At 38.5% G+C, this 14,983-nt stretch overlaps 1 protein-coding gene across 2 annotated transcripts in view; it reads right to left on the reverse strand.

Annotated features, from left to right (window-relative positions):
• LOC126260176 (uncharacterized protein C1orf112-like) overlaps window positions 1–14,983 on the reverse strand; it is a 153,305-nt gene that overhangs the window by 92,620 nt on the left and 45,702 nt on the right. For both annotated transcript variants that reach the window (XM_049957438.1, XM_049957437.1), the window contains exons 4-6: window positions 9,191–9,333; window positions 4,992–5,149; window positions 4,693–4,892 (exon numbers count right to left, since the gene is read on the reverse strand). In XM_049957438.1, the coding sequence (XP_049813395.1) occupies window positions 4,693–4,892; window positions 4,992–5,149; window positions 9,191–9,333 (501 nt within the window). The remainder of the gene's footprint in view (window positions 1–4,692; window positions 4,893–4,991; window positions 5,150–9,190; window positions 9,334–14,983) is intronic.

Raw genomic sequence — 14,983 nt, forward strand, 5'->3', positions numbered from 1 at the left:
TGCTCAAGTGAACCATCAAGAAGCCACATGGCAAAAAAATAAAACATCGACAGTGGCTTCATAATAAACCCTATCACAGATCTTATCAGCACCTTTGATCATAACACTTAGACTATTATTTTTTTTAAAAAAAATTCATAAAATTCCTCAAGACTAAATCTTTGCAAACTTATAAGTGTTTCATATGGTCTCCCCACACTCCTACCCCTCTCTTGTATAGTGAGGAAGCATGGTTGGAACCAATTATGGGAATGCACGAACAGACTCTGTCGAGGCAACTGCTGATTTCTAACAAGATACCGGCAAGACAACCTATGGACCAAGGATTTGAGCCCACAGGACCTCTGAGGGCATTTTTCATGATGACTTCTCTGACACTGAGATGACTTGTTGACATCTGTTTTAATGTAGCTGTTGAACCACTAAATGTCACGCTGTTTGATATTCAGTGGTTTCATTTTCATAAGCAGTATACTGAAATCAATAGTATCAAATGCATCAACTAATTCGAGCAATGTTAAAATGGTTGTGTCGCATCTGCCAATGGCGTGTTTGAAGTCGCCAGTTGTTAGGCACAGACATGGAGTTCAAAGCATTCTATACACACTTGAAGGCAAACCAAAATGTTCAAAGCATTCTATACACACTTGAAGGCAAACCAAAATGTGGCAGAAGTTTGTATCAAGTAAAGTGTTTAGTGGGAGGTACTGACATGTTAAACAAAATTATTAAATACTGGACATACGGTGAGTCTAGCATAAGTAAAGTCATAATAAAGGTATCTGAATTTTTTTGTAGCACTTAGTCATAGTATAAATATGACTTCACACTCAGAAATTAGGTAAATTTAAAGTGGATACTACTCTGATGAATGGTTTGTGATAATCAGTAGTGATGAAGGAAGTAAACAAATTACATTTGTAGCATATGAGAAGTCTATATGTTTCGATAAAAGGAAGATAAGCAACAAATGATACCTGAGAGTGTACTTAGACAGCAGAAGTGGGTCAACTGTGCATGCAAGGGATCACTGTTAAATTGCGAGATGCTCAACAGGTAGGAGCAAATGAACACAGAATCTAAGAAAATACAGAATCAGGCAATGGTAATGCCAAAAATGGTTATATAATACAGGAATACATTAACCAAAATGATCAAAGCAAGATTTTAATGAAGGTATTAACTGAGAATCAGTTGACAGAAAAGAGCGAATATAAAATGCAAGCTACGGAACACACATCGATTTAAGAGATGAAATATAATTTTTACATGATGTGAAATTTTGAGATTTTATTACGTATATTTAAACATTTCACTCGGTCTGTTTCAACTGTATGACATTTCTAACAATATGTAAACTTCAATGGTCATCTTCCAATTGAGGAGCGTCATTGGCAATTATCCTTCTGGGATGGGGATTGTGGGGCAGAGGGACGGGGGGGGGGGGGGGGGGGGCAGGGTGAGGGGGGGGGAGGAGTGGGGGGGAGGGAGATCACAAAGAACTAAAATTCCAGTTTCAGACTATCAAAATTAGTGTTTAAACCAATAAAAACCTTATATTATCACACCAGTCTTAAATCACTATTTTGTAGGTAAATGAAATCATGAAACTTCTTCTAAGGTAAGGGTTCTATTTTTACTTTAGATTTGATTTATTTTTCCCTTTTACACTGGTGTTTCATAGTTGAGTGGGAACCAATACTCACAACTTCCTTAAAGTGGGCAGTGTTTGTACGTTAGCTGCTCTCAAGGACTAATGAGGCGGGTGAAACAAACTTCCAACTGACATTCCAGATCTGAATTTTCAGAATAACTGAACCAGAAACTTCTCACCATTGCAACGGCATTGCATTATTTAAGAATGACGGGGGGGGGGGGGGGGATATGAATATATTAAAAGGCGTTATATTTTGATATTTTTGTTTGGCGGACCCAATGGCAGATCAAGCAAATAAATGTTGTCATGGCCTCTTCCTGTTGAGAAAGTTATTTTGTAAAACAAAAAGAGTGAGACTCTTCAAGTCCACAAGGAGAAAATTATATGGTAAAATAAAAGAATAACCTTTATGTCATCACTCCACCCACTCATTTATTAATTTGTACCAGCCCTACAGGCAAATCATGGTCAACTCAATTGTCTCTTAATATTCTGAAGCAGTATGATGAACACAATTTGTAGTCAGTTAAGATAAGCAATAACTGATAGCTTATAGTGCTTCCATGTAGGACTACTGCATTTTGCGTGAAGAGAGATATTTAACTGTATGAGAAATGAAGTTACTTCAATTGATTTAATTTGTGTTTGAAGTCCGCAAAAAAGTAATCACAAGTGACTTCAAAATTGACACAAATAGCCCACAATTAAAATCACACTTTCTGAAATCACTGATAATTTGAAGTGAAGCAAAATTACACAAACTAATTTAAATTTTTTTTGGTCTAAAAAGTTTAATTTGTACTTTTCGTTTAACTTATTTACAATACTCACAAATGTAAAGAACACATTTAAGGAGGAGCTGTTCCAAATTCAGCACTTTCACTTTCCAAGTTTTGTATAATCCCAATTCAGACATATATCATATATCAAGCTAACATACTTGATGCTAACGTGTCTATTCTCGTAGCAAATTTAAACAATCAGTAACTAAACATGACACAGCACTGTCAGATATACTGTAGGCTACTTTCTATCTCATGATATTAAAAGTCATTAGCAGTATTTCTCTGCCCTCTTCTTGTCCCCCCCCCCCCTTGCTCACAGCCTTTATCTTTCAAATTGCATGAACTTTGACTTACATAGTGGTTCAGTACAATAACCTGCGTTTCCCCATTGAATAGATTATCTGGACAACACCAATATTATAATTGTTACACCAAGAAAAATACAGCACCCCTCCTCTTCTCCCACACCACAACATTGTTTCTCTTGTTGCTCCTCTCTCTTCTTGTTGAAACTTTCTCTCTAAAGTTAATGAGTTAACAATATCAACAAGCTTAATGTCTCACGATGTTAACTGTACTGGATTCAACATCAAATCAGTTAATTTTGAGATAAAGCAATCATGTACACTACTGGCCATTAAAATTGCTACACCATGAAGATGACGTGCTACAGATGTGAAATTTGACCGACAGGAAGAAGATGCTGTGATATGCAAATGATTAGCTTTTCAGAGCCTTCACACAAGGTTGGCGCCGGTGACGACACCTACAAAGTGCTGACATGAGGAAAGTTTCCAACCGATTTCTCATAAACAAACAGCAGTTGACCAGCGGTGCCCAGTGAAACGTTGTCGTGATGCCTCGTGTAAGGAGGAGAAATGTGTACCATCACGTTTCCGACTTTGATAAAGGTCGGATTATAGCCTATTGTGAATGCGGTATCGTATCGCGACATTGCTGCTCGTGTTGGTAGAGATCCAATGACTGTTAGCAAAATATGGAATCGGTGGGTTCAGGAGGGTAATACGGAACGCCGTGCTCGATCCCAATGGCCTCCTATCACTAGCAGTCAAGATGACAGGCATCTTATCCGCATGGCTGTAACGGATCGTTCAGCCACATCTCGATCCCTGAGTCAACAGATGGGACGTTTGCAAGACAACAACCATCTGCACGAACAGTTCGACGACGTTTGCAGCAGCATGGACTATCAGCTCGGAGACCATGGCTGCGGTTACCCTTGACGCTGCATCACAGACAGGAGCGCCTGCGATGGTGTACTCAATGATGAACCTGGGTGCACGAATGGCAAAACGTCATTTTTTCGGATGAATTCAGGTTCTGTTTACAGCATCATGATGGTCGCATCCGTGTTTGGCGACATCGTGGTGAACGCACATTGGAAGCGTGTATTCGTCATCACCATACTGGCGTATCACACGGCGTGATGGTATGGGTGCCACTGGTTACAAGTCTCGGTCACCTCTTGTTCGCATTGACGACACTTTGAACAGTGGACGTTACATTTCAGATGTGTTACGACCTGTGGGTCTACCCTTCATTCTATCCCTGTGAAACCCTACATTTCAGCAGGATAATGCACGACCGCATGTTGCAGGTCCTGTACGGGCCTTTCTGGATACAGAAAATGTTCGACTGCCGACCTGGCCAGCACATTCTCCAGATCTCTCACCAATCGAACATGTCCAGTCAATGGTGGCCAAGCAACTGGCTCGTCACAATATGCCAGTCACTACTCTTCATGGACTATGGTATTGTGTTGAAGCTGCATGAGCAGCTGTACCTGCACATGCCATCCAAGCAATGTTTGATTGAATGCTCAGGCATATCAAGGCCGTTATTAAGGCCAGAGGTGGTCGCTCCGGGTACTGATTTCCAGGATCTATGCACCCAAATTGCGTGAAAATGTAATCACTTGTCAGTTCTAGTATAATATATTTGTCCAATGAATACCCGTTTATCATCTGCATTTCTTCTTGGTGTAGCAATTTTAAAGGCTAGTGGTGTATTTTGTTTGATGGATTATCTTTCATGCACATATTAATTGTAAAAGTACTCACTTGTTTTTAATTTGAAATAAATGCTTTGTATCAGGCAGAACTATCTGCATAAACAATAATGTTTCAGGAGGAGGAGAAGGAGGAGAAAAAGAAGCACTGTGAAAAGTTATTGTGATTGTGTCTATAACAGAATAAAAGTATATGTCATTAACTAGATAAAATCACTTACATTTTGAACATTCATTACAGAGTCACTGAATTCTGCTATTTCTTGTACTAGGAACTTGATTGGTGCTGTAACATTGAGGTAGGGTTTCAGATCCTTTGAGTACTTCTCGACAAGCAATATGTAGCCTTTCCAAGAGTCTGCTAACACTTTCACACCCAGTCCTTTCATGTGCTCACACAGATAACCGAAGGACTCTAACACTGAAACGGGTAAATTATTTTTTTATGAATTAAAATATTTCTGGGTGTGTTAAGCACATACACACTGTAAGCAACAGTACAATCAAACTAACTGCATACCTTCTGTTAAAAGTGTAACTTCATCCTCAAAAATACAATTGAACTGTAAATTTTCTGATAGCACTGCTAAAAAATTCAGGAGCACATCATGGGATTTGTTGAACAGTTCCATCAAAACTTCACTGATTAAGTGCAAAACACTGCCATATGTAGACTCACTGAAACACAGTTAGAAATAGAAAAAATTAAACAAATGTTACAACTTATTAACTATAAAGTTTGAGGTATTACTCTCAATAATAATGTCCACATAACTGCAAAATCCTGAATCAAAATTATGTCAAATCAAACTGGATTTTCAATTTAAAAAAAGGTCATCATATGACAATATATCCTCCATTCACTCACAACTTTCAAGGCCTAAAGGTATTTTCCCTTTTCACTTTCTAATCCTTACCTTTCCCTCTCCTGCCCTAACTTCTTTCTCTATTCCTCTCCTGTACAGACCTTATACTTTCCTTATCACTAAATCTTTCTCTTTCTCACTTGATTTATATGACTGTTGCCTGATTCAATTTTCATTTTGCTTCTGCTACTCAGAGTCGTTTGTGTCCTTTTTTCCTCCTGCTCCTTACCTCTCCACAGTTTCCTTGTCCGTCCCCATAAATATATCACTACTTCTCCTGTCACAGTCACCATCCTCCACATTACCTATGAGGAGTCACAGGTGTATAACTTTCGTTTGAGGGTGGGCAACTGGCACCCTGCAGGCTGCATGTGGCCAGCAATTGGTTTCAGTCTGGCCCATTGAAGAATTTCACGGGAGAGAGAGTAAAGCATTGAAGAATTCTGCAAAGGAATTTTTCAAGACAGCTATTGTAAAATTCTGTACCGTGAATAAAAAAAGAATGTTCATGAAACATTAATAAATCTGAACACCTGAAGATTTCTAGGGGCAAAATAGTAATTGTGATTTTTAATTCCTTAATGAGGCTGTTAACATCAAGCTATTAACATAGCTGAGGCCATCGTATCTATATCTGCATACCAAAACTATTATTAAACTTCAAATTTAGGCTCATTTTTCAGGATGGTCATTAAAATGATAGCGATAAATAAGGTGACTGTTATGATGTTTGTACTGCAGAAGCTTCTTGTGATATCTTGCCTTGAACTCAGGGTAGCTGAACAACAGGACTGCACATTGGCACTTAAGTTTGGTAATCACATTAAGGAACAGCAAACAAATGCCCCTTGAATAGTCTTGCTCCACCTCACACACTACCTATTCCATTGTTTACATCTTTTGTCATAAGAGAAATAGACTTACAGCATTGTTGGTTGGGGGAACACCAGAGGTATGTTCGGACACACAATAAAAAAATTTTTTTCTCCCCCCACACATAACAGCCTCTTTCCCCATGGGAAGTGAGAATTGTGTCTTAAGTGTATTTATTGAGAGTACACGACACTCTTCAATGGTACCGAAGAGACCATAGGGCTTAACACTTGCATCGAACGGATGAGTCATCATCAACACTAGCCCTACAACAGAGCTTACCCTACATTTAAAATGCCAAAACAGGAGCTGTTAGCTGTATACTTGATTGTAATGCTTCACAATGACTATCACATGAGTCATCCTGTTGATGTATAATCTGGCAAATGAGGCATTAAATGAATGTATGTTGTAAGATAGTCTCTGAAATTCTTGGTCTAAGCTGCTCTCTGTCTTTTCTCTGTATGTAAAGCCTTGACTTTGGATTCAGTAATGAAATCTGTTAAATATTTATTAAAAAGAACAGGTGAAGAGTTGAAGATACTAGTTAACTGCTGTCGAAAGAAACTCCATTACTTTACAATACATACTATCATAAGAAAACTCTCATTGCTAGATAGAAATGATGCTGACAAAGAGGTGATGGCAAGGAAGTGAGCACTTACAGATTGTCATCTGTTTCCTTCTTTTTCATGAAGGGCTGATAACCATTGTGATGCACCCTATCCTCTCTCTCTTATGAACTATCTTTGGTTTCAGTAATCATCACAGATTACCTTTCGACCCTGGTACAATCTACTGTAACTTCTTGTTATGGCCTTTTGTTGTCAAACAGTATCTTAGTTCTTCTTTATACACATTTAAAAAACCACTGCACCAATAATCATCAGATAACAAATGAAGTCACCAACAGGAGTAGTCTGTAATTTTAATATTGCACCAAGAATAAAGTTCCAAAGCTGACATGTAGGAATGAAATGAAATTCAGAGGATTTAGTATAACATTTACGTGAACTAATATGAGAAAACAAATGACGTAACCACCATAGACCTTGTTTGATGATTAAACATGGTACTCAGACGTAAGTATTCAAGTACTGGGTAAGCATATAACATTTAGCTATAAAAACTTATATTCAATGTCTTCTATTACTATATCTCAGTGTTCTTTGAATTTTGGAACATATTTTAAGTAATAATTTCTCAATGTGACTTCCCTTTTACACCTCTCCTTAAAACTCTTGGCACAGTGTACAAAGACAAACAGAAGACAAAGGGTAGTTTACTTATTTCACAAATTATTCCCATCACCATTCATATAATCAAACAGGCAAACAATATGTTTGTCTTGTCATTACTCACAAATTTACAAATTTTTCAAAAATTAAATAATAAATGCAGTCAACAAAACACATTACTTCTAAGTTATTCTGAGTAATAAACGTGATACAAATTCATCTCATAATAAGTAACTGCCAACATAACCATTAAATTCATAATAAATATGCTTGTTTTAAAACAAACATTTAACTGCGGCACTCTGGTGTTGAAAAGTACAAGGTGGGGCAGAGTGGACTACCTGATTTGACGTGAGAATTGTCTGTGTGTATAAAAAAGATTTTTTATTTCTGAAAACAATGTTCAATGTCATTTTATTTTCATTGGGTTTTGAAAAATTATAGCTTCCAGTTGACGACCTTGGCGAGCAATGCACATACTGAGTCGTTTAAAAAAGTTTTCAAAAACTCTTCTCAGCATATCTTGCATCATTTCAGCGATGACATCTGTAATTGACCTCTTAAGAACTTCTTAGGTCCTTGGTCAAATGTTGTAAACCTCTGCTTTGAGGTATCCCCCCCTCTCCCCCCACCCCCCCCAAAAAAAAAAAAAAAAAAACAGATAACAGAGGCTCAAATCTGGAGAGCGAGGGGGCCATGGAACATCTCCTCATAAGATCAGGCAGCTGGAAAACCGTTCTTGCAGAATTTTGTGTGAATGATAACCAGTATGAGCCATGGCACCATCCTGTTGAAACCAAAAGGCTTCTGTGTCATATTCCTCACCATGTTCTTCCATTTTATGGAGTAAAATTTCTTTAGCATCTCAGAATAGTGCACAGAGTTCACAGTAACAGTTGCACCTCAAGATTCAAAAAAGTAAGGCCCAGTAATGCTAAGGAGGACACAGCACACCAAACTATCACTTTGGGGCTGTGCAGAGGTCTTTGGCAAAGTTCACAAGGGGAAAATTTTGCGTATTTACTGAGCTGCGTAGGTGAAAATGTGCTTTATCACTAGACTACACAATAGTGTTGGGTTGCACAGAGGCTAAGATTGCATTGCAAGCACCTATAAATTTCACCCAGTCTTCTGGACTAAGTTCTTGACCAACCATCAACTAGTAGGGGTTTAAGTGAAGATCAGAGTGTAAAATTTGCCTTACCATTTGGGACAATATTCCAACAGCAGCAGCATGTTCCCATGCACAGTGCGATGGAGTCTTCAATGCCATGATGATTTCAGGTGTTCTCACACTTTTAGGTTGGCCAGCTGGTTTTCTAGGAAGTACACATCCTGTCACCCAACATCAGTAATCCAATGGTTTTAGCATCAGGAACCCTATTGTGATGATTCAAAAGCCCTTTGCATTGCCACCACACTATTATTGTTTTTAAAGAACCTTTCTATGATAAAGCCTTGATGCTCACCAGACCACTGCATGGTGACTACTGAAAATGGTGTTGTTTCCCCCACCAAATGCCACTACTCTCACTCTGCTATTGCACCTGCATGTTCTTCAGTGATTGTTTGAAACTACGGAGACCATTTATCCCACCTTGTACAATGTAGTTTCTCAGGCAGAGCATCTACTACCTTTTACCACATCCCTTGAGAAGAATATGGCTCACAAACAGCAAGACAGAATTTTGTAATATGAATTGGGTCAATAAAATATGAGTGTAGAAACACAGTATAGGAACCTCTTCTGACAGTGCTTGAATGATTCTTGTAAAACAGCAATGACCATTCTCGGAACACTTGGTACAACAAATGCATCAACATTTCCTTGGCTAATAATATACTGCAGGGTAATTTCCAAACACTTCAGCATTTCTATGCAGACCTGGAAAATAAAAATTCGTACCCAATTACATACAAAATTGGAGCAGTAAAGCAAAACACAAACAATTACCATAAGTTATGATAGATTTATATATGCAAGTATAGCTAATTTGTTTTAAATATAAAGAATTGGATGTAGTATATTTAAATTTTTCTCAAATATTTGGCCAGATGTTGTTGTTGATACTGCACAAAACTGAAGATGACAGCAAGTCTTGCAGGAAAAGATTAACACTATATCAAAGACTATACCCAACTAAATGCCCAAGAAGAATTTAAACAATCGAAAATCCAGGATGGAATGTGACAATATAGTGGAATTTGCTGAGAGAAGAATTTAAATTACATATTCGTACTGTAAATCTACGATCACATATGGATGTAGTATGTTTTCCAAGTTACTGAAACTGAGCTGTGCCTTATTCACATACAATGTGACAGCAAGTAGAAGTTTAATTTTAGCGAAAATTAGGGATTCAGTACTCTTATGACCAAACGACGTCACAAGCCACAGACAACACAGAATCCAGAAGAGACAGTTGTATGTTTCATCATTGGTGGAACTGAATTCCTAAGTGTCCCTCTCTGTGACCACTCAGTGGTACTTGCCAACAGGAGAGTGTCTGGCAGTGATTTGCCAACTAGTAAGTATATTTTGATTCACATCACTTCTCTTCTTTTTCAAAAGCAATTTATTTTGAACATTTTTATTTATGAAAATAAATTATTCAAAGAAAAGTACTCCTAACTCTACGATGTTTACTTGAAAGCTTTGGTAGCTCAGTTGGTAGAGCACTTGCCCGCGAAAGGCAAAGGTCCCGAGTTCGAGTCTCGGTCGGGCACACAGTTTTAATCTGCCAGGAAGTTTCATATCAGTGCACACTCCACTGCAGAGTGAAAATCTCATTCTGGAAACATCCCCCAGGCTGTGGCTAAGCCATGTCTACGCAGTATCCTTTCTTTCAGGAGTGCTAGTTCTGCAAGGTTCGCAGGAGAGCTTCTGTAAAGTTTGGAAGGTAGGAGACGAGATACTGGCAGAAGTAAAGCTGTGAGGACCGGGCGTGAGTCGTGCTTCGGTAGCTCAGTTGGTAGAGCACTTGCCTGCGAAAGGCAAAGGTCCCGAGTTCGAGTCTCGGTCGGGCACACAGTTTTAATCTGCCAGGAAGTTTCATATCAGCGCACACTCCGCTGCAGAGTGAAAATCTCATTCTGGAAACATCATCCAGGCTGTGGCTGAGCCGTGTCTACCAATATCCTTTCTTTCAGGAGTGCTAGTTCTGCAAGGTTCGCAGGAGAGCTTCTGTAAAGTTTGGAAGGTAGGAGACGAGATACTGGCAGAAGTAAAGCTGTGAGGACCGGGCGTGAGTCGTGCTTCGGTAGCTTAGTTGGTAGAGCACTTGCCCGCGAAAGGCAAAGGTCCCGAGTTCGAGTCTCGGTCGGGCACACAGTTTTAATCTGCCAGGAAGTTTCAATGTGTAATATGTTACTTTTGTTTAAGTTGAGGGTAAATTTCCAATCCGTGCACCAAACATTGATCATTCGCAGGTATTTCTGCATTTTGGTACAATTTTCTAGTGTTGCAACTGCTCTATAGACGACAGAATCTCTGGAGAAAAGCCTCGTGGAATCCTGATGTCATCCACGAGGTCATTTATATATATTGTGAAAAGTAATGGGTACAGTAACACTTCCTTGAGGTTTGTCTGAAGTTACTTTTACATCTGAGAGTTTATCTCAGTTGAGAATGACATGCTATGTTCTGTTTGTTAGAAACTCTCCAATCCAGTCACACACACACACACACACACACACACACACACAGTCCGATATTCTGTGTGCTCACACATTGTTCATTAGGCAGCAGTGTGGAACCGCATTGAATGCCTTCCGGAAGTCTAGGAACACGGCATCAACCTTGGCACCATTATATACAGCTTTATGGATCTCATAAACGAACAGAATGAGCTGGGTTTCACATGCTCATTGTTTTCGGAACCCTTGTTGGTTCTGACAAAGAAGATTTCTGGTATTCAGAAATGTCATAATACCTGTCCCAAAATTCTACAGCAGAACAACATCAAGATATAGGTCTATAATTTTGTGTGAATGTTCAATGACCCTTCTGGAAAATGGGAATGACCTGAGCTTTTTTCCAAACATTAGGAATGCTTCACTCGTCCAGGGACCTATGGTACATTGCTGCTACAAGAGGAGCAAGTACGTAGAATTGTATTTGTATAAAGTGAGGTTTAGTTGTCTTTCCTATGCTAATCAATTTCAGTGGCTTTGCTAATCAATTTTCCGGTCACTTATTTTGATATCTAACATTTCGACACGCTTGTGAGGATTTTAAAAGGAGGAATTACAATGTGATCCTCCTCAGTAAAATGGTTTGGTAAAAGATGTTTGGTATTAACCAAACAAACACTGTTTATCGTCTTGTTTCACAAATTTTATTATGGTTACTGCACATCCTAGGTTTCGGGTTATAAGCCCATTTTCAAGTATGTTACTTGTAATGTACCTGAAAAGGGGCTTATAAACTGAAACCCATATTGTGCAGTGTTTGTTTAGTTAATTTACAGTGTTTCACCAAGAACACACAGCTTATTCAATTAAGAGATTTTTAGTATTATGAGCCTTCTCTGTGTTATTTTCTGTTTCAGCACCATTATGGTTATGGAGTGTTCAGACAGATGACTTTGAACTATTCACTGATTTAACATAAAACCAGAACTTCTTGGGATTTTCTATCAAGTCAGTACACAGAACTTAACTTTCTTTGAACACTTCATGAATTGTTCTCCTTAAGCTACTTTTGGCTTGATTCAGTTTTTATTTGTGCGTAAGGCTTTGGCAATGCACTCATGTTCTAGAGGTAGCGTCTTTGATTGTTAATCAGAACATCCCCTGTCAGGGATTCAAATGCCACCACTGTTTAAATTGTCAATAAAAATCATCAGCAATGGTTGCCGAAGACTTCTGGCGTAAGAAGTCACCCTCATTCTGCCAACGGCCTTGTCAAGGGGAGCAGAGGAACTGACAAGAGATTCAGGGCACTCTCTAGCTCCTTGGAGTGGGAAACTGCCCCTAAAGAACAGAAGAATCAGCAATGATCAATGAATGGCCTGTGGATGCAGAAGATACGTAATGCAGCACATGTGACCTGTAATTGAAAGTGTCACGACGGTCTGTCTATTGATGAACGATTCCGAATTAGTCCCCCATTCAGATCTCCAGGAGGAAACTGCCAAGGGAGAGATGACCATGAGGAAAAGACAGGGTAACCAAGAAAAAGGTAATGTTCTATGAGTCAAGGTGTGGAATATCAGGAGTCTGAATGTGGTATGGAAGCTAGAAAATCTGAAAACCGAAATGCTAAGGCTCAATCTAAAGATGTAATGAGGGTCAGTGAAGTGAAATGGAAAGAAGACATGGATTTCTGGTTAGATGAGTACACGATAATGCCAACAGCAGCAGAAAATGGTATAACAGGAGTAGGATTCGTTATGAATAGGAAAATATGGCAGAGAGTGTGTTGCTGTGAACAGTTCAGCGATGGGGCTGTTCTCATCAGAATCAACAGCAAACCAACACTGACAACAATAGTTCATGTATACATGCCGACATTGGAAGCAAAAGGTGAAGATACAGAGAAAGTATATGAGAATATTGAACAGGTAATTCAGTACATAAAAGGAGACGAAAATCTAATAATTGTGGGGACTGGAATGTGGTTGTAAAGGAAGGAGTAAAAGAAAGGGTTATGAGAGAATGTTGGTTTGGTAGTAGATATGACAGAGGAGATAGACTATTTGAGTTCTGCAATAACTTTCAGCCAGTAACAGCAAACACACTGTTCAAGAATCAAACAAGGAGGAGATATACTTGGAGAAAGCTGAGAGATACGGGAAGATTTCTGTTAGATTATGTTATAGTCAGGCAGATATTCTGAAATCAGATATTGGATTGTACAGGATGCCCATGAGCAAATATAGACTCAGATTACAATTTAGTAATGATGAAGAGTAGGCTGGAGTTTAAGAGACTAGTCAGGCAGGAACAATATGCAAAGAAATGGGATATGGAAATACTAAGGAAGGAAGATATATGCTTGAAGTTCTCTGAGGCTATATAGATACTGTGATAATGGGTAGCTCAGTAGGCAGGAATGGACATATCTAAAACGGGCAATCACACAAGTTGGAAAGAAAAACTTAGGTACAAGGAAAGCAACTGCAGGGAAGCCATGGGTAACATAAGAAATAATTCAGCTGATCGCTGAAAGAAGGAAGCACAAAAATGTTCAGAGAAATAGAGGAATACAGAAATACAAGTAACTTAGGAATGAAATAAATAATAAGTGCAAGGAAGCTATGGTGAAATAGTTGCATGAACAATGTGAAGAAATCAAAAAAGAAATGATTGTCAGAAGGACTGACTAGTGTACAGAAAAGTCAAAACAAACTTTGGTGGAATTAAAAGGAATGGCAGTAACATTAAGAGTGCAATGGAAATTCCACTGTTAAATGCAGAGGAGAGAGTGGATAGGTGGGAAGAGCAGACTGAAGCCCTCTATGAGAAATAGACTAGTCTGACGACATCATAGAGAAAGAAACAGGTGTCAACAGGGAAGAGACAGTGGATCCAGACTTAGAATCAGAATTTAAGAGAGCTTTGGCAGACTTAAGATCAAATAAGGTAGAAGGGATAGATAACACTCCATCGAAATTTCTATAATTATTGGGGAAAGTGGCAACAAAACGACTACGGTACTCACAATGGTGTGTAGAATGTATGAGACTGGCAGTGCACCACCAGACTTTCGGAAAAACATTTACACAATTTCAAAGACTGCAAGAGCTGACAAGTGCGAGAATTATTGCACAATTAGCTTAACAGCTCATGCATCCAAGTTGCTGAAAAGAATAATACATAGAAAAATAGAAAAAAATTTAGGTTTTTTTAGATGAAGATCAGTTTGGTTTTAGGAAAGATAAAGCACCAGCGAGGCAGTTCTGATGTTGTGGTTTGTAATGGAAGCAAGATTGAAGAAAAATCTAGACGTTCACCGGATTTGTCGACCTGAAAAAAACATTCCACTTCTTCTAAAAGTGCAAGATGTTCGAAATTCTGAGAAAAATAGGGATAAGGTATAGGGAAAGGCGGGTAATATATATATATATATATATATATATATATATATATATATATATATATATATATATATATATATATATATATAAAGAAAGATGATGAGACTTACCAAACAAAAGCGCTGGCAGGTCGATATATATATATATGAACCAAGAGGGAACAAATAGACTGTAAGACCACGAACAAAGTGTTCGGGTTAAAAAGAGTGTAAGACAGGGATGTAGTCTTTTGCCCCTACTGTTCAGTCCATACATCGAAAAAGAAGTGATATAAATAAAAGACAGGATCAGGAGTGGGATTAACGTTTGAGGTCAAGGGGTATCAATGATAAAATTCGCTGGTGACAGTGATATCTTCAGTGAAAGTGAAGAAGAATTATGAGATCTGTTGAACAGAATGAACGGTCTAAAACGAGTACATAATATGGATTGAGAGTAAATCACAGAAAGACTAAAGTGATGACAAGTAGCAGAAATGTGTATAGAGAGAAACTT

The sequence above is a fragment of the Schistocerca nitens genome, chromosome 5, assembly GCF_023898315.1.
Source record: "Schistocerca nitens isolate TAMUIC-IGC-003100 chromosome 5, iqSchNite1.1, whole genome shotgun sequence".
NCBI lineage: Eukaryota > Metazoa > Arthropoda > Insecta > Orthoptera > Acrididae > Schistocerca > Schistocerca nitens.